We start from the raw sequence: 27,565 nt of genomic DNA on the forward strand, positions 1-27,565 counted from the left end.
CAATAACTAAAATTCAGCAATTAAAACAGCAGTAAGAGGAGATCAACAATAAAAATAAGCCAAAGCTGAAACCTCAGGAGGATAACTGCAATAGCTCATCTGGAATAACTGCAATAGCTCATCTAACTTTACTCACTTTAGTAAATCTCACTTTACTCATACATGTGTTTCCTTCATTTTTTCTTTCATGTAGTTTTCTAGTTACATTGTTACATCTAGTTCAACTTAACTAAAAAAGTTGCAGTCCAAAATGTTATAAAGCATACAATTTAAAATTGTTTTTTAAATTTGTTTGCAGTGCTTTTTACATTACAAATACTTGCTTTGCTCCATGAATTCTTACAAATAGAAAAAAAATACAAGGCATATTTTTTGTTGTATAGCTCAATGGTTTAGTTGACTAAGAGATTTTCAACTTGAGATTATTTTCTTTTTTAACTTAATGAAATAATTGCTATTAGATGGTATCATCAGTGGTGTTGTATCATCATCTGTTTTTCTGTAATACTTTTAAATCCCCTTTTTAGCTTTGTATCCTGTATCTTTTGGGAAAACACTATCTGATCCTCAGTATTTTTTGTTAAGTATTACCAAGAACATTATTTTTACATTTGCTCCATGGAGGGGAAAAAGCCACTTGGGATGATATGTGTCAGGAAAGGGAGTTATAAATCTGTATACTGTTTTGATAACCACCAGATTTTCAGAAAGAACAAAAGTGGTTCTTTAATAGGTTGATAGTGTGTGGTGGTCATTTTCCTTTTCCTTCTTGTGCCATTCTATTCCTCCTGCCTGTATTTATTTAGTCAGATTGAGCTCTGAAAAATATTTAAATGAAGGGAATCTCTACTCGGGCAAAATTTTCATTTTTGTGAATGAGCTTAATATGTATTATCATATCCTTGTTTCTTGCTCGCTAGTTCATCCATTACATTTGGAGCAGTATAGGAAAAATACTACCAAAATTTTTGTTGCCATCAGAAAAGTATCTGAAAAAATAAAACCCTGAAATGTACAAGTTGACTTCAGAATAACAGACAGTGATGGCAGGTTTTGCTCTTGCCCCGAGAGTCTTGCGGGTTGTGCCATGGAACTTAATGGAGGTGTCTGATTGGGGTTCCATATCTTTCTTGGTTATGCCAAATTGTGACATGCACTCATTCTATGAATTTAACTTATTGCTCTAAAACATTTGTACTCTTGCAGGTGTCCTGGCTTTTTAATCCAACAAGGAGTGAAATAACAAGTCTTGACAGTGGTAATATAGATGATATTTTAAGTAAGTACTCATACTTAATGTGTTGTGTGTAAGCTTGGTTTCTGAAAGTAGTCTGACCTAGAGGAGGGGAATTTAAATTGCTTTAAGAATATCTTAGTGCTCTGTTTTTTGACAGCTATAGCTATAGTCTGGACCATACTTATTCATGGACTGAGTAGAGTTTAAACAGTTTAGAATTGACACCTCAAGGAAGATAATGTCACAATTTAAGACTTAGCCAGTCTTACGTTTTTAGTAAGACATGCCAGAAAGAACATGCCAGTAGAGAAGATAAAAATCCATAACACGTATCCAAAAGCAAGAGGGTTAAGTCTCCATTTATTTGTGATAAATTATTTAATGCAATGAATTACTGTCAGTAATGATATAAAATGTGTACGTCTTCAACACCAGTCCAGTTTATCAAACATATATTTAAATGAAATCTCAAATTGTGTGAACTTCCTGTCTCTTGTGACTTTGCTCAGACTTTTTATAATTGCATGTTGATTCTGTTTATCATGAATGAATGAATGATAAATATTACTGCTTTTGCTTGCTGCTTGGGTTTGCTTACTGCTTGGATTAAAGGTGCAAATATACACTGATTTGCTACGTAACTAAAAGATTCACAAAATAGGAAGAAAGTGTCAGTTATTAAAGATATCAGAAACAATTGTGCACATAAAATACTGTGAACAAGCTACATGTACAATCTCAATAATATGTACAACAAACCTGAAAGGTAGGTGGGTATTGAATGCATATCATGGATAGGAAGGGGATAGGAATGGATTCTGCGAGATGAAAGGTTTCAGCAACCACTTAATGAGATCATGGCGGAGGAGAAAGTTGAAATAAGAAGTTGTGGTCCACAGCTCAACCCCTATGCTATCTGTAGGAATCCCAGTGAAAGTTGCTGAATAGCAAAAGAATACAGGGAGAGTAATGCAGTATTCGAAGACTAGACAAACTAACTCAGTAAGGACAGGAGGAAGTTTGGGGCATGTAGATTAGCTTCTTTAGAAGCACTGTTGTGTTTAGATATTCCAATAAAACAATCATCAGTTTACAAGAGAACTGATAACACGCCAGACTTATGTATTACTTCAACAGCATTCATTCTTCTGTGGAAAAAGCCTTAAGTTGGCTAATGAAAAAGGCTGTGCTGAGTGCATTATCAACATATTTCAGCACACTCGAAAAGCAACCCCAGTATCAACTTTATTGAACCAACTGGGAAATAATTTTTATTGTCTAAAGATGGATGAGGTAGGAAAGTTAATCTAGTAATTCAGATTCTGTAACTAAAACTAGGTCAAATGTCATATCAGTTCAGATATTCCCAAATACAGTCTCTTGCAGTTTCTTCTTACGCTACTGCTACCTGTGATGTCAAGGGACTTGCTCTTTCCTGCACTGGTTTTGTTGCCTACCTAGTCCTTGGTTTTGTCATGTCAAACACTGAGTAACCAAAATGCTCGGTTTTTTCCCCCCAGACCATGCAGACGTTGCTTTAGTGAATTTTTATGCTGACTGGTAAGTATTTCTACACTGGAACAAAGATCACTTGTTTTTTAAACTTAGATTTGTATAAAATTATATGAGACAAAAAAAAGAGCGTTTTTCAGATGTATTAAAAAACCAATTTCTAATTTTCTCTTACTAAGCAACAATCACTTGTATATACTTTACTGGTGTTCAGAGAAGCCTCTAGCTCCCCCCCCCCCCCAACTGTGGAGAGAAATGTATAGTGCTTGGGTCAAGGAGATCCAATTTGAATATAACAGTAAATAATGTTTTGGATTTGTTTATTCGGTGCTCTGAGACCTATGGGCTCATGCATTTTTCTTCCCCCTCCTCCTTGCATGCAAGAGAGAAGCATGAAAGTTTGTTTTCACTTTGTATCAACTGCATTTCCACATGCAGGAACTTTGGTTTTCTGACTGACTATAGTTAGGGCAAGCAGTTTACAGGGAGGTTTTGGGACAGAGGAGAGAAAGAAAAGAATACCCTTTTGCCTTTCCCACTGTTCAGAATTGCCATCTCCCTTTGCTTCAGAGCAATAAAATGCTCAGGCCAGCTCTCGCCCCCAAGTTTGACTCTTTATATACTATATAGCACTACAGGGATAGACCGTAAGAAAATGAGAAAGAGAATCCTTTTTGTTCCCATTGCTTACATAAGCAGATGCATGTTTGTACATGCACACACACGAGTCAGGTCTGAACTTTCCAATAGTCCTGTTCTGGGCTGCCTGAAGCTCTGAACAGGAGCGTGCCTGTTGGGGAATGGAGATACACTGCAACATTTTGTTGCAGGTCCCACAGGTGTAAGAGAATATTGACTTGCAGTTTATTGCTGCTCTTAATGGTTTTGAATCTGGATACATTCTAATGACTTGCAATCTTCAGATGTCTTGTTTTTTGTAATGGATCCTTGTGTGGTGTTGTGTTTTCCAGGTGTCGCTTTAGTCAAATGCTGCACCCAATCTTTGAGGAAGCTTCCAATATCATTAAGGAAGACTTTCCAGATAAAGATCAGGTTGTGTTTGCCAGAGTAGATTGTGATCAGCACTGTAAGTAATCCTTTCTTCTTTTCCATGCTGTTAAGTTTAAATATCTAGTTGGTCAAATAGAAGTGTGTGTCTGTAGAGCAGGGGTGTCCAAAGTCTTTGGCAGGGGGGCCACATCATCTCTCTGGCACTGTGTTGGGGGCCAGGGAAAAAAAGAATTAATTTACATTTAAAATTTGAATACATTTACATAAGTATACATAAGTGAATATATTAAAGATGAATGAATGAAGGTCTTGCAATAGCTGAAGGCCTTGCGCAAAGCAAAGCTGGCCTTTCCTTTGCTGCCACTACTGCATCACAGAAGTGAAACAGCAAGCAGTGGAGGGAGCCCTTGCCCCACAGCTTATGCGAAAGGTCAAACAGTCGCCCTCATGCTGAGAACAGTTGCATTGGGCCAGTGTGGGCTCCAACAAATCTCTGGAGGGCCAGAGGCTCTTTGGAGACTAGGGGCTCCCTGAGGGCCTCGAGGGCCGCATGTGGCCCCAGAGCTGGGGTTTGGGCACCCCTGCTGTAGAGTAATCATAAACTTTTGTAGTATGTGTTACCTTGACAATTACAGGGAAATTATTTAAACTGAAATTATTACAATTATAAATTTGTTCTAAAGGGAGGACGATCTTCAGTCTTACAAATCTCCCTGTGGATAACTGTTCTTTAAAGGGGGGCAAGGAATTGCTCATTTTGATCTTCTGTAAGGCCTAGACCAAATGTGCCACAACCCACATGGAAATGAGCATTTGCCATGAAATAAGTCCACATTTGGATGCAAAACCCATAGAGGTTTCCTTACTGTGTTTTTTTTGCCATGGAATACCTATTTTCACTTATTCCATGAGTTCTCAATCTAACATGTGAGTTTTTGGACATGATGTTGCAAAACTCTCATGGATTCAAAGAGTTTCAAGTCCTTCAAGTCCTTATCGTGCCTTAAGATAAGAAGGGAGGGCTTATCTTTGGAAATTTTTGCTTCTAAAACTCCCAAAAAGTGGAATGTGTGGTGTTTTTCTCCCCCCCTTCCTCCCTTTGCTGATGTCCCCCTCATTTCCCTTTGAAAAATGGCCTTGGTTTGGTGGTAGTCAAGTTGTGTGATAAATATAGGGGTGCACTTGTCAACCTGCCATTTGGAGCCAATTAATTCTACCAATTGATTGCATTGCAGTAAAGCAGATGTCTACCTATCCTGCGTCCATCTGGGGTTGGTCGCCCTCGGTGACTGCTGTCTATTCATGGATGACACTCCCCCCCATTCACTAGTGAGGAGGGGAACCATTTTTGTACACAGGTTAACTCATTTTTGCCCAGCCCACAGGTGTACCCTTTTGGTCCCTGTGGCATATATGCAGAAATGGCTTAACAGCTCAGGGGGACCCTGCTTTCTTGGTTAAAGAGCAAAATGCACAAAGGTGAAAACTTCCATGTGAAAACTGGACCAGTGAATCACAAGATTCATCTGATTTAGGAAACTTTCTGCCTTTGGAATGTCAATCTCTGAGGAAAATGTCTGCCTCTTTTGGTGGGCAAGTGCTGGTGGGCTACATGTAGACACAGAAACCCTGTTAAAGCATGATTGGCAGCTCTTGAGGAGGGGCTCACATGGCTTCTGCTATGATGAAATTCCTGAATTACAGTGTCAATGTATGGTTGCAGACCCCTCATAGAGTGACTCTTTTGGATGTCGGTTATGGATGAATTCTGCCACAGAACAACTTCATGTCTGGTGCGAGCCTAAACTTGGAATAGCATTTCTCTGTTATTTATTTATTTTAAAAATTTATTCCCCACTATTCTCCCACACTCAAGGAGGCTTACAGAATAAAAACTGATACAAATTAAACTTAAAACAATACTAAAAACATTGTCCCACAACTACGGTTGGGTTGGGGATTTAAAACAGGATCTAAAGGGATTTCCCCTGTAGATTGGGGATTTAAAACAGTGTATTGGAACATCCTCAGGGCAAATTCTTGTGGAAAATCTTGGGATTACTAGGATGTGTACCCTGTGCAGCAACATGCCTGGAGACAGAGCAATCTTTAATTGAAACTAGGGCCTGGCTGATGGTTACTAAATTTTGGCTGCGTGTTCACTTCAGATTTGACACTGGTAGCCTCCTTTATTTGCTGCTCCTGGATCTGATTCAACCATCCGGAGTGGTCCTTCTGGGAAAAAAGCTTATTGCAGCTGGGCTGTCCTTAGATTCCTTGGGCATGCTTACCCAACGTGAGGCATTTCAGTGTGTTAATCGTAGACTTACTGATATTGAAATGCAGAATTTCTCTGGGAAGGAAGTCTGGCATTTCTACTGCTGGGATGCCCCTCCTCCTGGGAGGCAGAACCAGGACCTTGACTGATGGATACTCCTCTCACGTCGGGGGCATTCCTCTGATCCCCAGTTCTGGTCCTGCCTTCCAGGAGCTAGGACAGACCTTAGTCATGCTCCTGCGCGACTTTCACCTTTTTTCCCTTGGATCGCTTCTGGGGGGGTAATGCGCCCCCCACCCCTTCCACTCTCAGGCTCTGGTTGACAGCCAGAGCCCATCTAGCCTGTGACAGTGGGGTAAAGGAGCAGCAGCAGCAGGCTTCAGCATGGGTGGCTCGCTCCCCCGCTGTAAGAAGACCCCCCCCACGCATGCGGGTCTCCCCCAGCTCGCTGACAGGCGGACCCGCACTGGGACGACCACGCGTCGGGGCCAGAGCCTAGCCCCGGGTAAGATCAGGTAAGCCCCTGGACAAGCGCTGTCACCCCTTCCCTCAGTGGTGGGTGGGCGCAGCGGGGAAGGGAGCCATCGGCCCAGCGTGCACCCGCAGGCAGGCGCGACCAAGGTTTTTCCTGAGGAGCCTTCAAGAGGGAGCGGAGGCCATAGACACTCTGCGCAGTCCCTGGCCGCAGGACCTACTGTATGCCTTTCCACCGGTACCCCTACTACAGCGTCTCCTCAACAAAGTCAAGCATCTTCAGGCAGAGATCATCCTGATCGCCCCAAGGTGACCCAGACATATGGTTCCCAGAGCTCCTCTGCCTGTCAACACGGAGCCATTGGACACTGCTGCTGCAGCAGGACCTTCTGCTCCAGGGCCTGACTGTCCACCCCAACCTCACCTCTTCAATCTGACAGTGTGGAGCTTGAGCGGAGCCTGTTAGCCAGGTTGGGGTATTCTGACAGGGTCACGGCTACCATGTTGGCCTCAAGGAGGTGCTCCACTAAGAAGGTGTATCAGTCCACCTGGCGCACCTTTACCAGTTGGGTGAAGGCCAGGGGGGTTAGAGCGGTCAGAGCCAAAGTGAAAGACATTTCGCCTTCCTCCAGGAGGGTCTGGACAAGGGGCTGTCCACCAACACTCTATGGAGACAGGGGGCAGCCCTAAGCAGCATCTTGGGAACGGACTCAGGGGAATCCCTTTCATCCCACCCTCATGTCCAAGGGTTCCTGAGGGGGGTAGCTCTACTGAATCCTCCGACGGTTCACAGTTTCACTATTTGGGATCTGAACAAGGTCCTTGAGGCTCTTACTCAGGCCTCCTTTGAGCCGCTGGACTCGGTCCCCACCAGGGAACTCACCTTCAAGGTTCTTTTCCTGGTGGCTATTACCTCAGCTAGTAGGGTCTCAGAGCTTGGGGCTCTCTCCATCAACCCCAAGCTCTGTATTTTCCACAAAGACCAGGTTGTCCAACACCTGGATCCGACCTTTGTTCCGAAGGTTAACCCCTTGTTCCACAGGGCACAGGAGCTCATTCTCCCATCCTTCTGCCCCAAACCAGTCCACTCCAGAGAGAAGGCATGGCATACACTGGACGTGCGCAGAGCTCTGTGTTACCATGCCAAGTGCACCAAGGGATTCAGAAAGTCAGGTGCCCTGTTTGTAACCTACAAGGGCACCAACCTGGGACACAAAGCCTCAACTAACTCGCTAGCACGCTGTCTGAGAGCACGTATTCAAATGGCATACCAGGCTAGGGGGGGAGTTCCCCCGGAGGGCATCACGGCCCACTCCCTCAGGAGCGCTGCCACTACAGTGGCCTTCAACAGGTACGCTTCCCTTCTCGAAATCGGCAAGGCAGCTATGTGGTCCTCAATCCACACTTTCGCCAAACACTACCGGATAACCTCAGCAGCTTCATCGGATGCCGCCATGGGGCGTAAGGTGTTGCAACAGGTGGTGAAGCAGTGAGTTAGCCCTCGCTGGCCCACCCTTCCTGGTTGGCTCTGGTATATCCCAGCAGTAGGAATGCCAGACTTCCTTTCCAGAGAAAGTAGGAATTTCTTACCTGAGAATTCCAGTTTTGGGAAAGGAAGGATGGCATTCCCTCCGCCACTTCGCCAGCTCGGGGGGGGGGTGCACTGCTACTTCAAACTTCCTCAACGTCCTCCCTCACCCCCGCTCGGGGCGGGAAGTGGTTCACAGTTAAATTACAAAGTTGTAGTTATTGGCTTTCTCTGTAGTTATTTCATCTACAGTTTGGTTAGGTTCTCTACCAAATCAGGCCTCGCAGGGGATACACCGTACAGTTAAGGTCAGGCCACGGCCGAGGTACAGGGGGCATTCAGCTCTTTCCTGCTTGTCAAGTCCGGACTGGGGATCAGAGGGATGCCCCCCCCCCGACGTGGGAGCAGTATCCATCAATCAAGGTCTCGGTCCTGCCTCCCAGGAGGAGGGGCATCCCAGCAGTAGGAATGCCATCCTTCCTTTCCCAGGACTAGAATTCTCAGGTAAGAAATTCCTGCTTTATACTGTGCACAACAAAGTCTGCTCCCCTATAAGTTTGACAACCTCAGTCACCTATGGCCATGTTGTCCCATACCTCCAGTTTCTGTATTGTCCTCAGAAATGCAGAGCCCTTTTTGTTAGCACATTTTAATGTTCTGCCATCAGTTGTCCTGTTTGGGAAATTCCAATGCAAATCCCTATGCAGATAGATGCTGTCTATGCGGATTGGATAGTATTGAGACCATCATCCACATCTTTCTATATTGCTCCCTCTATGCTGAGATACGCTCAAAACATCTGGACTCTGTAATGAGAACTGATTGAGGGTTGCTCGTTTCTGCTAAGAGCTCCTATATATTAAGTGATTGCTTAATGGAGAATGTCAGTCTGGTGGTTGTCTTCTTGCAGCAGGTGATGGAGCAGCTTAGAAGGAAGTTTGGCTCTGAATAGGTTATTGCTTTCTACTTTTCTTGTCTTGTATGTGTTATATATGCCAATAAAGGATTCTGATCTGACCAAAAACTTTAAACATAAACAATTAAAACACTAAAACAACAGACCCCAGAATCACAGAAAACTATAAAATTATTAAAAGTGCCAGTCTATAACGGGAATAGGGGTATGTGGTGGGGAACAAATCTCTGTGTATATTTCTCCCCAATCTGAAATTTGATAGGGGGAGGTATACAGAGATGTTTGCCTCTGCAGCGCTTATGCTTATGAATGTGTGCCAAAAGTAGAGATGTGAAGGCCTGGAAAAAAACCGGAAAAATTCAGGAAAAAAATGGGGTTTTTTTCTGTTTTTTTTCCTTAAGACTTTTTTGTTTTTTTCTGAAAAAATGAAAAAAAGAAAAAAATTGATTATGGAATGTTTTATTTTAACATGATGAATAAAATATTTTAAGACAAGCTGTTCAAATATTTTCCAAATCATTTCTAAAAAATATGTATGGTATCAGATTATTCTATTTTCTGTGCATTGAGGACAAGCGAGTCCTAGGCTACAAACTGAACTCTCCAATGCAAGAACAAGATGCATTTCTTCCTTCAGGAGGTGCTGCTATTGTCACAAGAAAAGAAAAAGGTTGCTGTTTTGTTTTTGCATGTGGGTGGGTATGTTTGGTTCTGTTCTGTCCTCTTCACTAGGCCTCAAATCATTGGAAGAAAATACAGAGCAACAAAAAGGACCTGAAAGTATATACATACATACATAAGACCTTTATTGGCATAGATAATGGAAATACGAAACAACAACCAAACATTAAACATTCAGAACACACACACAATAAAATAAAACACTCGTAATCATCCAATACCCCCTCCCCCCATTCACCATAATATAGCGGAAGACCCAGAATTCTGTCCTGCCAGAATCCCAGAAACAAAGTTGGCAACCTTGTCAAGAGAGTCAGTTTCCTCTATGGAAAGAAGAGTTTGTAATTTAAATGAATCCTCCCAGCCCTGCATTTTGTTCAGCAGTGGAGCCAGATAGATCTTACGAAGGGTATCATGGAGTGGGCAGTAAAAAAATATATGATGTAATGTCTCCACACAATTCCTGTCACAGGTACATCTTCTTTCTGAGTAGGGAATGCCACAAAACCTGCCCGCTAGTAGAGCTGATGGAAAGGCATTGCATCTCGCAAGGGAGAATGCTCTGCGAGCCTGTGGGCACTGCAGATGATAAAGGAAAGAAGCCGGCTTCCCAAAGCTGACTGAGATGTGCAGATGGAGAGGGGAACAAATGGTGTTAGTTGCACAGAGTAGCTCTTGACACTCAATATCGAGCAATCTTTCCTTGATAGTCCTGTAGGCTTTGCTTAAACCAATCATACCCAGGCTCGCTGTGTCTAGTCCTATCGATGTAAGCTTGGAGAGTAAATCCGCAACCTCCACAGGCAGTACTGGATCAGCCAGAAGCTGGTACATTAGCCCATACGGGGCAGCACTGAAGAGGATTGCAAGCCAAAATTTTACTGATCTCAACCAAGTATATACTTAATTTAAAAAGGTAAGAGTCTGCATTTATCTGATTCCAGAAAACTGAATCATTTAGCTGCATTAGTCTAGCTTTATAACTTTTGTGTAAATAATGATTTAATTACTACTAATCTGGTTCTTTACTTCCCCTACCCACAACCATAGATTAGTGTATTCTTGCAAACTAGCCATTAAATTATTTTTCTTTCCTACTCCCCTCACGAAAATGGTGGGACCAGTATCTAGCATATGGAGGCATTTTCACATTACAAGTTCTTCTGAGAAGAAAAATGTGATTTGCAAATATTGTCAGATGAAATATGCATTTCCAAATGCTACCAGGATGACACAACACATTCTTGTATGTAACAAGTGTCCTGTAGATATTAAAAAATCCTTTATGGAACTAAGTGAAGAGGACCACAATGATGAAAATGCACATAGTTTTTCTCAACGTTTTCTCAACGAAAGAAAAGTTATCTTTCTACTCTATCTGTAACATCAGCAGCAACACAAAGTGTTGTCCCATCAGCAACATCTTCAAGTAAACAGATACTGAAGACAGCTGGATCCAAAAATTATTCAATAACTTCATTTGTGGACAAGATGACACCTGAAGATCAGGAAAAAATTGATCAAGCTCTTGCAAGAGCAATATATTCTTCTGGAACACCATTTTCAATAACTGAAAATACCTACTGGTAGGAAGCTTTGAAATTACTAAGACCATCATACCATTTGCCCAGCAGACGTTCTTTGAGCAAGCCTCTTTTGGAGTCGGAATATGAACTTGTAATGGAATCTGTGCAAGGAAAAATTAATGAAGCACTGTGTCTTGCACTACTTACAGATGGATGGACAAATGTGAGAGGAGAAGGAATTATAAATTTTGTTATAACACCTCAACCAGTTTTTTACAAAAGCATTGAAACAGGAGAGAACAGACATACTGCAGAGTATATCAGCTGTAAAATATGTGAAGTCCTACAGAAAATTGGGAGTGGTAAAGTATTTGCTTTGCTGACTGACAATGCCAGCAATATGAAAGCAGCATGGGAAATCATAATGGATAAGTATCCACTTATTACTGCAATAGAATGTGCATCTCATGGGCTCAGTTTGCTTCTTAATGATATTATGAAACTGGACACCTTTCAAATGATCTTTAGAGGAGCAAAAGAAGTTCTAAAACATGTAAAAGGTACTCATATTGTAGCTGCAGTTTTCAAGAAGAAGCAAGTAGAAAAAAAAGCAAAGAATAAAATAGTGACACTGAAGCTCTGCAGTAAAACTCGGTGGGCTGGAGTGGTGATCTCTTCTGAAAGTTCACTAAAAAAACAAAGAAGGTCTTCAAGAAACAGTAATAGTTGAAGATCTTAAAGTACCCAGGAGTGTGAGAAACACTGTTCTTGATCAGGATGCCTTCTGGGTTCAGCTGCAAAATTCCCTAAAGATTCTAAAGCCAATTGCTGCAGCAATCACTGCATCTGAATCAGATCGTGCACTTTTGTCAGAAATTCCAAATCTAATGACCAAGATAAAAACAACTATTTTTGAAAATCTCAGTATATCTTCACTTACAACTATAGAAGAAAGTAAAGTGATTATTTAAAAAAAGGGAAGAATTTTGTTACCATCCAATTCATGCTGTTGCAAATCTGCTGGATCCAAGATTCAAAGGTGGAAATAGAAGTGATGATAGCACTATTACTGCATTTGACTGGATTACAAAACAAGCATCACATTTAGGACTTGATGTTGGGAAAGTACTTTCAAATATTGCAGAACGCCTTCAGGGATTTGGTCTAGGAATGCAATCTGGGATTCTGCCAAACATTCCTCGTGCAACATGGTGGCATGGTCTTCACACAACATAGCCTCTGACTCCTCTTGCTTCTCGTCTTCTTCAGATTTCTCCATCTTCTGCAGCATGTGAAAGAATCTGATCTATGTTTGCAAACACTCACACTAAATCAAGAAATAAACTGACTTGTGAAAGAGTAGAGAAGCTTGTTTCAATCCGGGCAAACTTTCCGTTTTTAGAAGTCCATAATAACTGTGATAATGACAGACACAACAGAGTAGCTTCAGAAGCAGAAACTGAAACTGATACTGTTAATTACAGCTCAGAAAACTTCTGATTAAATTTCATGCTCATTCATTGAAACTTAGTCCCATTCCCTTCTATACACTTCCCACCTCTTCCATTCTTTTTATGAGAATGGGTTTTTTAATACTGTGGAGAGGAAATATGAATAATTGTTACTTCTGGATTTTTAAAAATTGTTTTGTGGAGGTTTTCCTGTCTGTTCCACATAAACTAGTAAACAGTTCAGGAGATTGTTGCTCCATTTGTTACAATTACAAATAAATACTATAAAAAAAGTAAATTGTTGTTGTAATAATTGTTTGGATACACTATATTTTTAATATGCTAGTTGTGATCATCTTATGCCAAGTCAAATTGTCCATAGTCATATTTTATGTTCCTAAAGTGAAAGAATGACTTTCAATCTGGAAAAGAAAAAAAAGTGCTATGTAGCATGTTTTTCAATTTTTTCAAAAATTTGTTTTTTCAAAAAAAACAACCCAAAAAAACAGAAAAAAACTGGGTTTTTTTTCCAAGCTTCCAAATTTCCAGAAATCTTACATCTCTAGCCAAAAATACATGGGTAAGTCCAAAACTATTGTCACCAGCAATAAATTAGACTTCTGAGAGCTCAAAATATTTGCTAGAGGAGACTGGGCACTGCATGTCTTAATGATTCACTATCTTGGCTTTGTGTCCACTTCATTTAGAAGCATCACTGGAGTATGCCACAGGGTCATATGAGTTATTGAATGAATTGATAGAATAATCAGCTCATATAGTCTTTTGTATATACTCTATGGTATATACTCTAAAGATTCTGAACTAAAGATTACCCTTAAGGAAAACATGAGAGGAATAAGTATTTTTTTGTTCTGAATATATATATATATATATATATATGCGTGCGCTTTTAAGTGTGGTAAGCGTGGGCAGGATCCCAGTCTAGGATTGCTAAAAATTATCCTGCTTGATGACGTCACTACTGGTCATGACGTCACTTCTGGCGGGTCCTGACAGATTCTCATTCTAAAAAGTGGGTCCTGACGCTGAGTACTTGAGAACCACTGACATAGTATATATACCATACCATAATAGTGGGTTGTGCTTTCAACGTTAGGCCACTTTACTCTGTGTTTTGGTTTCTGTGTTTATTATTAGGCTTTAGCACTGTTAATTTGGGGAGAGGAATTGTTTACAATGCAAATTATATCCTTCCTTTTAGAACTGTTGTCTCTGTAGGGAGCAGAAGTTTCTGCTTTCACACTCCTAGCTGCATTGAGTGGTCTCCTCGCATAGCTGCCTTCTGTTTTATGCACTGGTGCTTAGCCATCACTCTGGGTCCCAGCAGCTCTTACTAGTCTACCAAATTAAAGAGAATTATTGATGTTCTGCACAATTGTTTGCTTAATGACAAAATGTCTCTTCACTTGCCTTCACAACCAATATAAGGATGTTTTGTTGGAAAGTGTAGAGCCCAGATTGATTATAATTTTTGTAAAGTTCTTAATGCCTTTTTATTTTGGCTTCTAAAGAGAATGCAAAGTTGTGTAAGAATGTTGGCTGTAAAACTTTGATTGATTTGGGGTCCAGTTATAATTAGTGAAGCTGGCTCAGAAATAAGTATATGCTGCTTTTTGGAAATTCTTGAGTATTGAGGATTCTTGAGTATTGCTGGAATATGGAATGAGAGAGAAAATATAAAAGATGGTCTTTTTTTGACAAGGGGGGTGTAGTTGTAAAAAAGGAACTCTCATAACAGTGATTAAGCAATCAAGAGAGAAAGACATGGGATTGTGTGCTTCCTCCTACAGAATTAATGGGATCTAGTAGCTGTTTGAAGCAAGTCTTACACATGAAGAGGATGGAAACTTGAAAAAAGGAACTTAATCTTTCATATTGTATACTATGACATCATCCCCTGGGGTTTGGGGATAAGAATAGTTCCTCAGTTTGGCTGTACTTGTTGTAAGAGGTGACTAAACAGCCATTGGGTAGATGGGACTCGTTAACCTGGGTAGCTCATCTAAGAGAAGGAAACTCTGACCTCAAACCTCCACTGCCTTGTGGCTATATCCAGTTATGGAAAAGGTTTCAGGAGTCAACCTCGAGGCAAAATCTGGAGCCGGAGTCCCTGAGGCAGTTCACAGCTGTATACAGTCACACTCTGGCAACTCCTGCAGTTAATTCAGACCTTTCCTTAAATGCATTGGTTGCTGAATATGCAAAGAGTTCTGAGGTGAGGGTGGGGCTTGGTGTAAAGACTGCTGATGTCATAGAAGCACTGCTGTTTTGCTAAAATGAGGGAAACCAAACTTATTCCTCCATGCCATTACTTGAGGGGAGGGGTGTTTAAGGGACTCTGCCCCAGTCACTTTTCTTTCATCCTGCCTCATTAAATTGTCTAAGTTGGGGTACCCAAACTTTTTAGCACCAGGACCCACTTTTTAAAATGACACTCTGTCAGACCCACCTAGCTTTGCAAGACAAAGTTTCATTTTACCAGCTGCTAAAGCCTCTGTTTTTGTCCTTTTTACAATGGTGGGAGGGTACCTTCTAGACCATTTATTGAGTTCCATGTATATTGGATCAGGATGGTTCTGGCAATCTTGTATTCCCCTTTATAGAGCCAAAGCACATTTGCCTACTCATGAGTAAATGCACATGTGCAGCTCGGTTTTACTTTCCATAGGACAAGATGCATTTTTCCTTGTAGGCTTAGGGCAGGCACAGTTGCCTGCTCATGAGTAAACATGCACAAGCAGCTCAGTTTCACTTTCCAAAAAGACCAATACATTTTCCTTGTCAGCTGCTTGCCAGTTTTACGATCCATCAATAATTAGGTCACGACTCACTGGTGGGTCCCAACCCACATTCTGGGAAACACTGGTCTAGGTGGCTTACATAAAGTTTCTAATACAGAAATCAACTAAGACATGCCATCAATCCAATGCCAAACAGATTTTCTACAATGCATGACTAAAATTATTATTTGCAGGAATTTTACCCTGTCAGTGGCCAGATACTTAGTTGAAGTTTTGTAAGTATGACACCCCTTATGTATGTGATCAATGCTTAACCAAGCTAAATAATGGGCTGCAGTGCAGTTGTTGGTGTTAAGCCCAAATCAGTCAAGCATATGAAGAGCTGGAGTTCCAACCAAGCGACATTATGTGGAACACTGGGACAGATGCACGAGGGGGTCACTTTGGAGAATGAGTCAGTAGCAGATGGTTGAATGGAGAGGTCTGTTCTGTGGGTAGTCAGTGTTGAAATAAGGATGCAGGCATGCACACAGACAGTCAAGCTGGTAGACTGGGAAGGGCAGGCAAGTGCTGAACCAAGTGTTGGATCTTTGCCAGAAGTACTTCTAGCAAGGCAAGGGATTGATTGCTAACTGAGGCCTTAGAGAACAAGACCGGCCTTCTTCCATGGCGCTGCATTGAGTGGTTAATTGTAGGATGCATGTTACACAGACTTGGAGGTTCTGACTTTGAATCCCAATTTGCTTGATTCCAGTGAACGGAATTGCAAAATAAGTTTGTGATTTGTTGGTGCTGCTGGGTTTGGAGAAGAAGTCAAATGTTTTACTGTGAGTATACAAATTCATGGACACGTGTAGCAGGACTTGCTGGCTTGCAGCAAGAATGTAGAGCAGAGAGTGCTCCCTGTTTCTCACTCCCTCCTCAGCCAAATTCTAGATTGTATATGGTTGGTGTTATTCCATATGTCATTTCTAGTAGCAGTGATTTGGAAGTGAGCTGCGAGTGCCTAAGAATATTTTAAACTTGATGAACTCTAAAAAAAATGTTGTTGATGAATAAAAGTCATAACAGTGCCTATGTTTGCATTTTATATTTTCAATTTTAAAAGTATATTGTAGTAGCTCTGATTGTGTTGGCTTTACTTGTATCAAGTGTCAGGGTTTAATGAAACTATTTAAAATGTGCTCTGTTTGACTTGTGAATGAGTTCAAACAGCATTTCATGTCCTTGCATTTCTCATATTTTTGTAAAGGATAATTTCCCAGTGCATACCCTGCTGGTGCCTGAATTCTAACTGTCTTCACTGAATGGCTTATTTGGAATTTTATTGTGGTTCGTGAAGCTGTTGGATGTGGGAGATGTTTCATACAAGACACTCCTGAATGCCCCAGGTCCATATTCATGTAGACAAATGTAGTGGTCGGTTGTAGGTGCAGTTGATTACAGTTTCCTGGATGGGAGCTGAAGGAAAAATGCTGCCTTCATTATGAGAATTGCTACCAGTTGTGTAGGCTTGATTCACTTGTTGCGTCAGCCCATGTGAATGTGCAGAAGGGATATTTGGAACTAGTGGAATGTTGAGCAAGACAGCTTGTGATTTGACCAGATCTGTGATTTCTGGCCCCCATTGGACTTGACATGTATGGTATATGATGATCAAAACCTTACACAAAAGTTGACAGTTGTGTAAGCATGAATCCATTCCTGGTTGTATTCTGTGCATTAGTACTGTGCCTTAGTGTTTGTGTGCAAGGCTGTCTTAGTTAATTTTCCTTATTTTGAAACTTGGGCTTGTTTCCATGCATAGCCTGCTTGCCCCTTCCCCATGTACTTTGATGCACACCTCATTTCACCAACAGGGCATCTATGAGGGGAATCCTCTGGTCAAGGGACAAAGTTGAGGGGATGTTAATTCCGACTCACCCCAGGGATGGTCCAAGACACTTGTAGAGTCCAAGTTAGAAAATCCATATGGCACCTTTATGCATACACTTGCTAACATAGGCAACAATTCACTAGGAATCTCTTTTGTTGCAGGCCTTGAATGAACCAGAGCTGCTAAAAAATGTTGCCGTGTTCTTGTGTGCGGCGGGAGGTTTTCGTGGGTTTTGTGCATGAGGAGAACTATGCTGTATGGGTTAGAGCCATCTCCCACTCCAGTATGCTTAATGGCAAGCAAGGTCTGCCATCTGAAGCAGTTGCCTTGCTTACCTTTAATGACAGGGCAAGCTTGGAACGAACCTGTCCTTCTGGATTCACTGCAATTATAGGCAACTGTTTCTCCCCTTCCAGAATGTTCCATAGGGATATAAACGTAAAACAAAAAACTTCATTTGTGAGAGATATGCATTTGACTTGTTTAGGGCTGGAAATGGCAAACATTATGCACTAGTTAGTGGAATAAGGAACCAAGGATCATGACATGCAGAAACCATCCACTGAGTGTAAATGAACTGAGATCAGTGTGGTGTGATAGCTGAGTGTTGAGACTTGATGTGGGAAAGGCTGTGCCTGAGGTCCCATCCCACCATCATCTGAGGGTAAGGTTGATAAATATTGGAAACAGAGCTTTCTCAGTTGTGGCTCACAGGCTCTGAAATTTCCTCCCTCAAGAGACCCAACTGGCCCCTTTCCTTAATTTCTACAAAATTATGGTTCTGTTAATTGGGTTATTTAGTGTTGCTATATTTGGCCCTTGCACTATTCCTCCATTTGATTTTTTAAAAATTGAAGTATAATTAAATTTTCTTATACTATATAGCATATACATTTTGAGTATTAAATATAAATTTGCCCTCACCTGTGAAACAAATTGGGTTGTCTTAGGCCAGTGGTGTTCAACTTTTTTCGTGCCATGACCCAAATAAATAAATGAATTGGAAAAAAGTATGAGGCTGGAGATCTACCACTGATCCCACCCACCTCCCGGTAAGTGTTCCTGTCTGAAACCTTAGAGAACTGCTACCAGTCAGTGATGTACTGAGCTAGGTGAGCCAGTAGCCTGATTCTGTACAGATCCGCTTCCTATCTACCTATGTAGGAGAGTAGGAGATTCCCCTTCCATATCCCCCAATCTTCCTGAATGTTTCAAAAGTGCCTTCATGTAGTGCAAAAAAGCCCTCCCTGTCCCAAGTAGCACTTACTGTCCCGCCATGCTGCTGCTTTTTTCATCCAATCTGAGCAGTCATGTGCCCATTGCCCTCGCAGGCTTTGCACAGGATTTCTGGGCAAATGCAGCTGCCCAGAGAGTCGCAATGTCCAGGTGAAAAGATAAGCGGTGGTGTGGCAGAACAGTAAGTGCTGCTCATGGAGTGGAGGGCTTTGACCAAATGCCCAATCCGGTCCACAGACCATAGTTTGGCGAGGCCTGATATAGTGCAATCTCTGGAGAAAACCTGCTATTTTCTTTTTACGCAAAGCTATAATAAATACAATGTACACAAACGATGAAATCGTATTTTTCTGGTTTGGAAGTCTTTTTCTAATCTTTCATGACCTTGGTGATCTCGTCTTAGCTTTCATCACGCTTTCAAAAGATGGTTTAAAAAATGTAATTACTCTTTAAAACTGGCTTAACTTTAAAATGTAGAAATAATAAAACTATATTTGCTGTGGTTAGTCTAACCTGTAATATCTTTGATATGTGTTCTAGCACAATCCTATGAAGATATTTCTTTTAAATAATCGCATCTAAGAAATTGGCTAAAATGGTATGAAAGAACTGGTGATAATTGATAGTTGAAATTAATAATGGTAACTTTTTAAAATGTAGGTGGATTAACAGCTTATTTAGCTAATTGGTCACGTTGGCAAAAGTGCTAATTACTGCAGTCAAAATCCAGTTAATAGCATAATGTTCTTGAATGAAGACAAATGTGTTTTAAAAGTGTTACATTTAAGAAAGTTTACATTTGCTATATTGCCAATAGTGATGAGATTTTGGTATGTATTGATTAGATATTTGAAGGGTTTATTGGTAAATTTTAACTTTCCTTCACTTGAAAAAGGCACTAATCGAAAGCATAACTAACCTGGTAAATCTGTGCTATGCTGTGGTATGCGAGTGTGAGAGAGAGATTTGACAAGACAGAGTGCAGCTATACAGAGATGGTATTGTAGTCTAAAACAAACCCAGCATGAGAAGTAATTGATCTGTGTTCTGAAAATCCTGATTTACAAAGACAGTTCATATCTGAAGGAGACACAGAAGAAGTTCATTCATGCCAGACCCTCCTTCCTGTGATAGTCCTATGCATACACCCAGTGCCCCATCATCCTATTTCAGAGAGGCTTCCAATTCCCAGCAGATGTTCAGGTGCTACAGGAGTCTGTGAAAATTTATCACCACCACCTGACAAATGGAACTATTTCGATCTTAGGATTCAGGCCTTTTTTCATGATCTTAAATTAAAAGATCGGGGCAGTAGAATTCTTTGTTCAATACCAAATCTTTGTATATAAAAGAGTTGCAACCTATATACAGTTGAACTTACATATTTTCATGTTTTTAATTGCATTTCAGCTGACATAGCTCAAAGGTACAGGATAAGCAAATATCCAACATTAAAATTGTTCCGTAATGGAATGATGATGAAGAGAGAGTATCGGGGTCAGCGGTCAGTGACAGCAATAGCAGATTACATCAGACAACAGAAAAGTAATCCTATTCGAGAAGTACTCAGCTTGGAAGAAATTCACTCTCTTGATGTGAGTCCTTGTGGGAGAGAAGTATATGTATAACTCTGAAAATAAATCCTTGCTACTTAGTGAAAACTGTAGGTATTTTATATCTGTAGAATTGTCTTAATTTTCATGACTTTCTTGATGATGATGATGATGATGATGATGATGATGATGATGATGATGATGTTCAAATTATATGGCACCTTTAGACACGTGGCCCATATTCCAATAAAAATGTTTATTGAAACGACAGCACTAAAATATATTCAGTGTGTGTTAATTCTTGCCGCTTTCTTGGTGTGCCATCAGTTCATCTGAACACAAATCAGCATAATTTGTTTCCCTGTCTCAAGGGCTGCAGGGTAAATGAAAGTGAATGACTATTTTCTGTAATAGTTGAATTAACATTACTTATGTTTGTTCTTTTCTGTTATAGCGCAGTAAAAGAAATATTATTGGATACTTTGAACAGAAAGATTCTGATAATTACAAGACCTTTGAAAGAGTAGCAAATATTTTGCATGACGACTGTGTCTTCCTTGCTGCATTTGGGTAAGTTATTTTTTTAAAGGATAGTATTTAACAGGGTTGCTCAGATGTTGATGTTGTATTAACCATACAGGTCCAACCCTAGCATCCGCGGTTTTGACTCACTATGGATGTCAGTGTGCCAACATAAACATCCTTAAAATACAAAAAAGCATGCAAAATTCAGGTTTCCTATCTTCATGTGGCAAAACCTTGCCATTTCCAGGCCTCCTGGGCTAAAAATAGCTCTAAGGATTGTCTTCTGGTATTAAGCTGGAATCCGGTATCCACAGGGGAACCCCTGCAGGTACCAGAGTCCGACTGTACTAGACTAATTTGATCCATAAAGTCTACACTGTGACTTTACTTGCTTTCAGAAGGAGCCTCTCTGGCAAGCTTACTTTAAAAAAGGGTTTAGAAAAGGGAGAGAGAAAAGGGTCATGGGACAGCTCACCCCCCTGAAACCTGAAGGTACTTTTCTCTCCCCTCCCCCCCCCAGTGAGCTGTCCAATGCATTTCTCACATAAGGTGCATGGATGGTACTATACATTGATCTGATGGCAGGATTGAAATACTGGCTGTAAACTTCTTCCAACCAACCACCCAGTGTGAACTTCTGGTTCCCTACCTGCTACTTTTATTTTGTGAGTGCTGTTACTTAACTTTCATTAGCAAGATAATTGGTCATTGTCTATCTTAGGTCTGTGTCCAAACCAGAGCGATTTAGTGGAGACAACGTAATCTATAAGCCGCCAGGGGTGAGTTTAGTGATGATTTTTCTATCTCGTGTATTTGATTCTTCTGAGAACATTGAAGCTAGCCTTAACCATTAAAATAGTCCTGACATTGGAGTTGGTGCTTACATGATTTTAATTTTTAATTTGACTGGCAGCAGGTTTCCAGGGTTTCACACAGAGGTCTTCCCTAGCACCTGCTCTTGGAAGTGCCAGTGATTAAATCTCTAACCTTCTGAGTGCAATGCATGTGTTCCCCCACTGTAATGTAAAGGAGCTATGCCCTTCCCCATGTAGTGCCCATTAAAGAGCATTCCTATACTGTACAGGCAAATGTTGCTTTGCGACATTCCAACCAGCAACAGGCCGCATCTGTGATGGTGAATGCAGCCCATTGCCGATCACTGTCCTCCCCCCTGAGCCGAGGGGAGCTGCGTTTTCCTTAATGGTTTGGGAAACCAGAAGTTGCAATTTTTTGACTTTCTCACCATTCTGAGACTCGCAGAGGCAGCATGCTGGCACTTGTGGCCTGTGTGGGCTCAGGAAAGCCTCCAGAGGTGAGGAGAGCATAGCACTCCTCGACTTCGGAGGCTTAAACATGTGACTTAATTTAACGTCCAGTGTCTCTTGATAACAGGGGTGCGGGAATGCATCCCAGTCTCTAAGCGATGCACACATGTAATTTGCATTGCTTGTTAATCCTAGAATTCCTGAGCAACTTCAAAAATTGGATGGTTTGGTGGTGCTAAACTTTGTACCACTGTAAATGAGATTGTAACGTCGGTAGGAGCGTATTCATCTTGGTATTTTGTGTACACACTAATGTATGTAAGTGGCAAATTGATTTCAGTCTGATTTCTTGGCACCAACAAAATGCCTGCCAACCATTTTCTTCCTTTCACTTTTGGATCCAAAACTGTGGTATGGTTAGTGAACAAAACCATTTTGTTTTTCTTTTGTTTATAATTTTGAAAATCTCTCCAAACAGGAAAATGCTCCTGATATGGTCTACTTGGGTTCTATGACCAATTTTGACTTGTCTTATGCATGGACTCAAGATAAGTGTGTTCCTCTTGTTCGTGAAATTACATTTGAGAATGGAGAGGTAAGGGGTGTTTGATTCTTCCATCTTTCTACATTTCAGTGACCAGCTATTACAAAAGCAAACCTCCTTGGGCTTCCCAAAGATGTTTGTCAAACTACTATCTGTTTAGGAATGTACATTTAAAATTATAAAATAAATTCAATTCATTCTCTTAAAATAGAGCAAGGATTGTATTAGCACTGCAGTGCTTGTAAATGCACTTCAGATGCCTTAAAGTTACCTCTTCAGGTACCTTAAACATAAAAGTTTGTACATGGTTATGAGTATGTAATGTTCTCCAGTGGGATCTCCCTGTCCATCTTAGTCCTTAGCTCTAAGGACTAGGAGCTAAGTGGGTACCTAAGTGGGTACCTAAGTGGGTAGCTCCTCCCTCTCAGGTAGGCAGGCCAGAGTCTTTTGGTCATCCTGAGGGGAGGGGCTGCCTGGACTCTCCAGATTGGCCTAGCTTTTCGGCAAAGCAGGACAGAGCTGGGTTTAGCTCTGCTGAACCGCCCCCCCCCCCACTGGAGAAGCTAAGAGGGTATTTTATTCTTCTTTTTACCTTTTCCCTAACTCCCCAGCCTTCCAGCAGGCAATACTGCCTACTGTTCCTTTAATAAACCTTTTCCTAACTCTTCAGCAGGCAAGAAAGGCTGCTGTCCCTTAAGAAATTTTTCCTTTGTTTTACCAGCAGCCTGCCTGGAGGCTCCTGCTTTAGAGCAAGGCAGCCAAACCTATTTTGAATTTCAATACTGGCTGCAGTCCCTTTCAGAGACTTCCCTTTGTTTTACCAGTAGCCTGCTTGGAGGCTCCTGCTTTATAGCAAGGCAGCCAACTTTACTCTTGGATTTTGCGCCTGAGCTCTGCAGAGAGGCAGCAGCTAACCAGGCCCGCTTTCTGGGCTACCATCACTTGACCCAGGGCAGCAGCTTCAGCTGCAGCAGCCGCGCATTGCGGGAGCACCCGGGCTGCCCTCATCTGACCCCAGGGCAGCCCCCCCTTAGCTGACAACCATTCAAGTGGCGACAGCCGCACACCCAGCAGGCGCTCCCGCGTCTCCAGCCGCTTGTCCCCCTGCACCTGGCAGGGGCGATGCAGGCTCACCCACAAGCACTTCGGCCGCAGTCAGCCTCCGGAGCCGCTTTCCCCCAGCACCAGCGAGGGCGCAGAGCTTCCTCCTCCCCTCCCCATTGTTCCAGGGTGCCACGCGGTTGGCGGGCACCATCTTGGATTAGCGCCCCAAGAGCGCGAAGACCAGCCTCCCCAAGCGGGGCAGGGGCGGCAGAGGCAGGCTTGTGCCGGCAGCGGAGGCTGCCCAGCCGCTTGAGCCGCCTCCAGCTGCAGCAGGAGAGCAGCAGAGGAGAGGACCACGTGCGCGGGCACCATCTTGGCCACGCACCAGCCCGGGACTGGATCGGACTTTGGAGAAGTGGTGAGCCCCCTCCGAACTGGTGGACACCCCCCCCCCCCAACACGGCCACCCCCAGCGAGTCCCCTGATGCGCACACTCCCCGCATGGGGCTCAGCGCCTTAGACTGGGGAGAGCTCTCCAGGGCCATCCAGGACATGGTCCATGCCAGCGTAAATGCTGCCATGGAGGCACACCAGCAACCACAGGGGGCACCCCAGAGCATCCACCCACGGGGTTCCCAGCTTCCTCCCCAGAGGAGGAGGTAGAGGGGAGGACAAAGATGAACCCACACTCCCCCCTCCAAGAGGCACCGGACATCATCCGTGCGCAGTGCCACCCCCAAACACACCCACCTCCAGGAGCAGGATCAGGGTGAAAGGAGCTCCCATGCCTCATCCGCGGAGGAGGGAGAAATATCAGGGGACGAGGTTGAAACACACAAGCCCCACCTCTTCTACGCTTGGCAGTTTAATAAGCTAGTCTCAGGGGTGGTTCAGGTGCTAGACCTGCAGCCTGAGCACCACAAGGATATGGGGCCCAAGACCAAGTGAGGGTCCCCAACAGAGTTCCCTAACTAGCAAGAAACGCCCCACTGGCTTCCCTTCCCTCCTTCCAACAACTGGTGGACAAGGAGTGGAATAACCCAAATAGCAGCAGGGACTTCCACCAGGTTCTACAACCTGTCCACAGAGGTCATGGTCTGCCTCAAGTCACCCTGGGTGGACGCCCCAGTAGCAGCACTGGGATCTCCAACCATCCTCCCTACAGACAGTGACGGTCTCCCAAGGGACCCCACAGACAAGAAGGTAGAGCTAGCCACCAGGAGGGGATTTGAGGCCTCCTCCAATGCGCTGCGGGCCTCCGCTTCCCTCTGCTCCAGAGTGTTGGTCCTTTGGTTTCAGCAGGTCAGTGAGACCCACAAGCTATGGTCCAGGGCTAGCTCGGATATCAGAAAGATGGCCTCAGCTGCCGCCTTCGTAGCAGACGCTCAGGGCCGTGGCCGCAGGAGTTGCCACGCGCCGCAGCACCTGGTTGCGTAGCTAGGATGTGGATGCAACATCACACGCCAGGGTCACCAGCCTTCCCTTCCAGGGAGCCAAGTTGTTCGGGGACGCCCTGGACCCGCTACTGGTGGAGTCCAGGGGAAAGAAGAGTACTGCTCACCAGGGAGAGGAACCCAAGGCCCACCCAGCGGTCCCAGCACCGGCCCCTTTTGGCCCTCAAGAAGCTCTCAACCCATTACCTTGCCCCCTGCGGCCCCTTTCAGAAGTCAAAGGCCCGTCTGGCACCCAAGACGACCAGCCCACAAGCCCAGAGGACAGCAGCCCCAGCGCTTTGGCGCAAAGGGCCCAAAGTCTCAATAACGACCAGCCATCCAGCCAACTGGTTCCTACAGGTCCCCAGACCCAAGTACCCACTAAAGCATGGCAAGACACTTGAGGCAATCCAACACCTCCTACAGGTCGGGGCCATCGAACCAGTTCCAGGGGAGCAGTGGGGGTCTGGGGTGTACTCCCACCTCTTCACCATGCCCAAGAGATCCGGCGGTACCAGAGCCATCCTCAACCTCAAGTGGCTCAACAGATGGATGCATCAACAGAAATTCAAGATGGAGACCCTACGTTCCATCCTGATGTCCATCAGAAGGCACAGCTACATGACACAGAAGGCACAGCTGAGATCTGCCTCACCAGAGGAGGGTGCCCTACACCTGCACCAGACCATCCAATGTGTCCAGAACCATGGGTTCCTCATCAACTTGGAGAAGAGTCACCTGACACCCTCACAGACCATAGAATACCTGGGAGCAATCATTGACACCTCCCAGTTTTCCTGTTCCCAGAACGGTGGGCCAATACTGCAGACATGATAAATGCTGTCCTGATCAACCAGACGTACTGATGTTGGCCCGTCTCCTGGGCATGCTGACTTCCTGCCAGGACATCATTCCCTGGGCCAGGTACAGGACACGGTCCCTCCAGCACCTGCTGCTGCCCTTCCAGGACTTCATCATCTCCAAAAGGAGCAAGCGTGTCAGACTGAACCCCCTCACTCTCAAGGACCTTCAATGGTGGACACAGCCACACAGGCTGGACCAGGGCTCACCCATCTGGATACACCAGAGAGCCGTCCTGTTCAGACGTGAGTCTCCAGGGATGGGGGACCCACACCCCCGAGGAGGTAGCCCAGGGCTGCTGGTCCCCAAGCGAGAGGATGGCTCCCATCAACCTGCTAGAGCTGAGGACCATTCGACTAGCCCTACTGGCCCTTCCCCGACTTGGGTCAGGACGTACTAGTGTACAGTGACAACATCATGGCAAGGGCCTACATAAACCGTCAAGGGGGCACCAGGTCAGCAACCCTGAAGGTGCAGGCGTGCAGGCTGATGCTGTGGGCGGAAAAGAACCTCGCCTCCATCAGAGCCGAGCACATTGCTGGGCTGAAAAACATAGCAGCAGACTGGCTGAGTTGCCAGGACCTCGACCATTCAGAATGGAGGCTTCACCTGCAGGTCTTTGCATGGATCAACTGCCAGTTTGGTCCGATGACCATAGACCTGTTCGCCAGCAGCCACAACCACCAGCTGCTGAGGTTCTTCTCCTGGGGACGTTGTCCGGAAGCAGAGGGGATGGACGCACTCCACCAACAGTGGCCCTGAGGGGTAACTTATGCCTTTCCCCCCACAAAGCTCCTTCAGAGGGTCCTCACAAAGGTCAGGCTAGAGCAGGCCGAGGTCCTCCTCATAGCCCCAAACTGGCCTCGCTGGCCCTGGTACCCGGACCTGCGGTAGCTGGCCATCTCCCCACCCATTCCCCTCCCCCAGCACCCGGACCTTCTGTCACAGGGCCCAATCCTTCACCCACAGACGGCCAAACTCCATCTAGCTGCCTGAAGATTGAGCAGAAAAGACTAGCCAAGTCAAGCTACTCCCCCGCCGTCCTGGCTACTCTCCTCTCCGACCAGAGAGGACCCACCAACCAGGCCTACAGCGGAACCTGGAGGGTCCTAACCGAATGGTGCCAATTCCAAAATCTTGACCCAGAGAGGATCAGGGTCAAGGACTTCCTGAGCTTCCTCCAGACAGGCCTTGACAAGGGCCTCAGCACGGCCACCCTCAAGAGACAAGTCTCAGCGGTCACCTCCATTCTGGGGTCCCCCAAGGGAAGGGCGCTAGCGGCACACCCGCACGTCAAAAAATTCCCCAAGGATGTGAGTCTCCTCAACCCGCCCCTGTGACCAGGGCTCCCACTTGGGATCTGGCACTGGTGCTGAGGGCGTTGACGAGGCCTCCTTTTGAACCTATGGTGATGTGCTCGCTAAAGCTATTATTGCAGAAGACCACCTTCCTGGTGGGCGTGACTTCCGCCAGAAGGGTGTCGGAGCTGGCAGCCCTCTCCGTAGCCAAGGAACTCTGCCAGATCCAGGAGGACAGGATTGTCCTCCGCACTGACCCTACCTTCCTATCCAAGGTGAACTCCATTTCATCGCTCGCAGGAGATGGTGCTACCCACCTTTTCCCCCAACCCTTCTCATCCTAGAGAGTGGGAATGGCATGTCCTTGATGTGCGTCGGGTGGCCTAGAGAGTGGGAATGGCATGTCCTTGATATGCGTCGGGCGGGCGGTGAGCTTTTATCTCTCCAGGACCTCAGCCCACCGGTGTTCAGAGGCCTTGTGCGTCTCATTCTGACCTAGTGACCAAGGCAGGAAGGTGCCTTCTCCCACCATTTCCAGATGGGTTAGGGAGGCC

At 44.1% G+C, this 27,565-nt stretch overlaps 1 protein-coding gene across 1 annotated transcript in view; it reads left to right on the forward strand.

Annotated features, from left to right (window-relative positions):
- ERP44 (endoplasmic reticulum protein 44) overlaps positions 1-27,565 on the forward strand; it is a 58,729-nt gene that overhangs the window by 14,789 nt on the left and 16,375 nt on the right. The window contains exons 2-8 of the mRNA XM_066627480.1: positions 1,207-1,279; positions 2,758-2,797; positions 3,721-3,836; positions 19,899-20,083; positions 20,496-20,611; positions 21,288-21,345; positions 22,310-22,426. Coding sequence (XP_066483577.1) covers positions 1,207-1,279; positions 2,758-2,797; positions 3,721-3,836; positions 19,899-20,083; positions 20,496-20,611; positions 21,288-21,345; positions 22,310-22,426 — 705 coding nt within the window. The remainder of the gene's footprint in view (positions 1-1,206; positions 1,280-2,757; positions 2,798-3,720; positions 3,837-19,898; positions 20,084-20,495; positions 20,612-21,287; positions 21,346-22,309; positions 22,427-27,565) is intronic.

This window comes from Tiliqua scincoides, chromosome 5 (genome assembly GCF_035046505.1).
Source record: "Tiliqua scincoides isolate rTilSci1 chromosome 5, rTilSci1.hap2, whole genome shotgun sequence".
NCBI lineage: Eukaryota > Metazoa > Chordata > Lepidosauria > Squamata > Scincidae > Tiliqua > Tiliqua scincoides.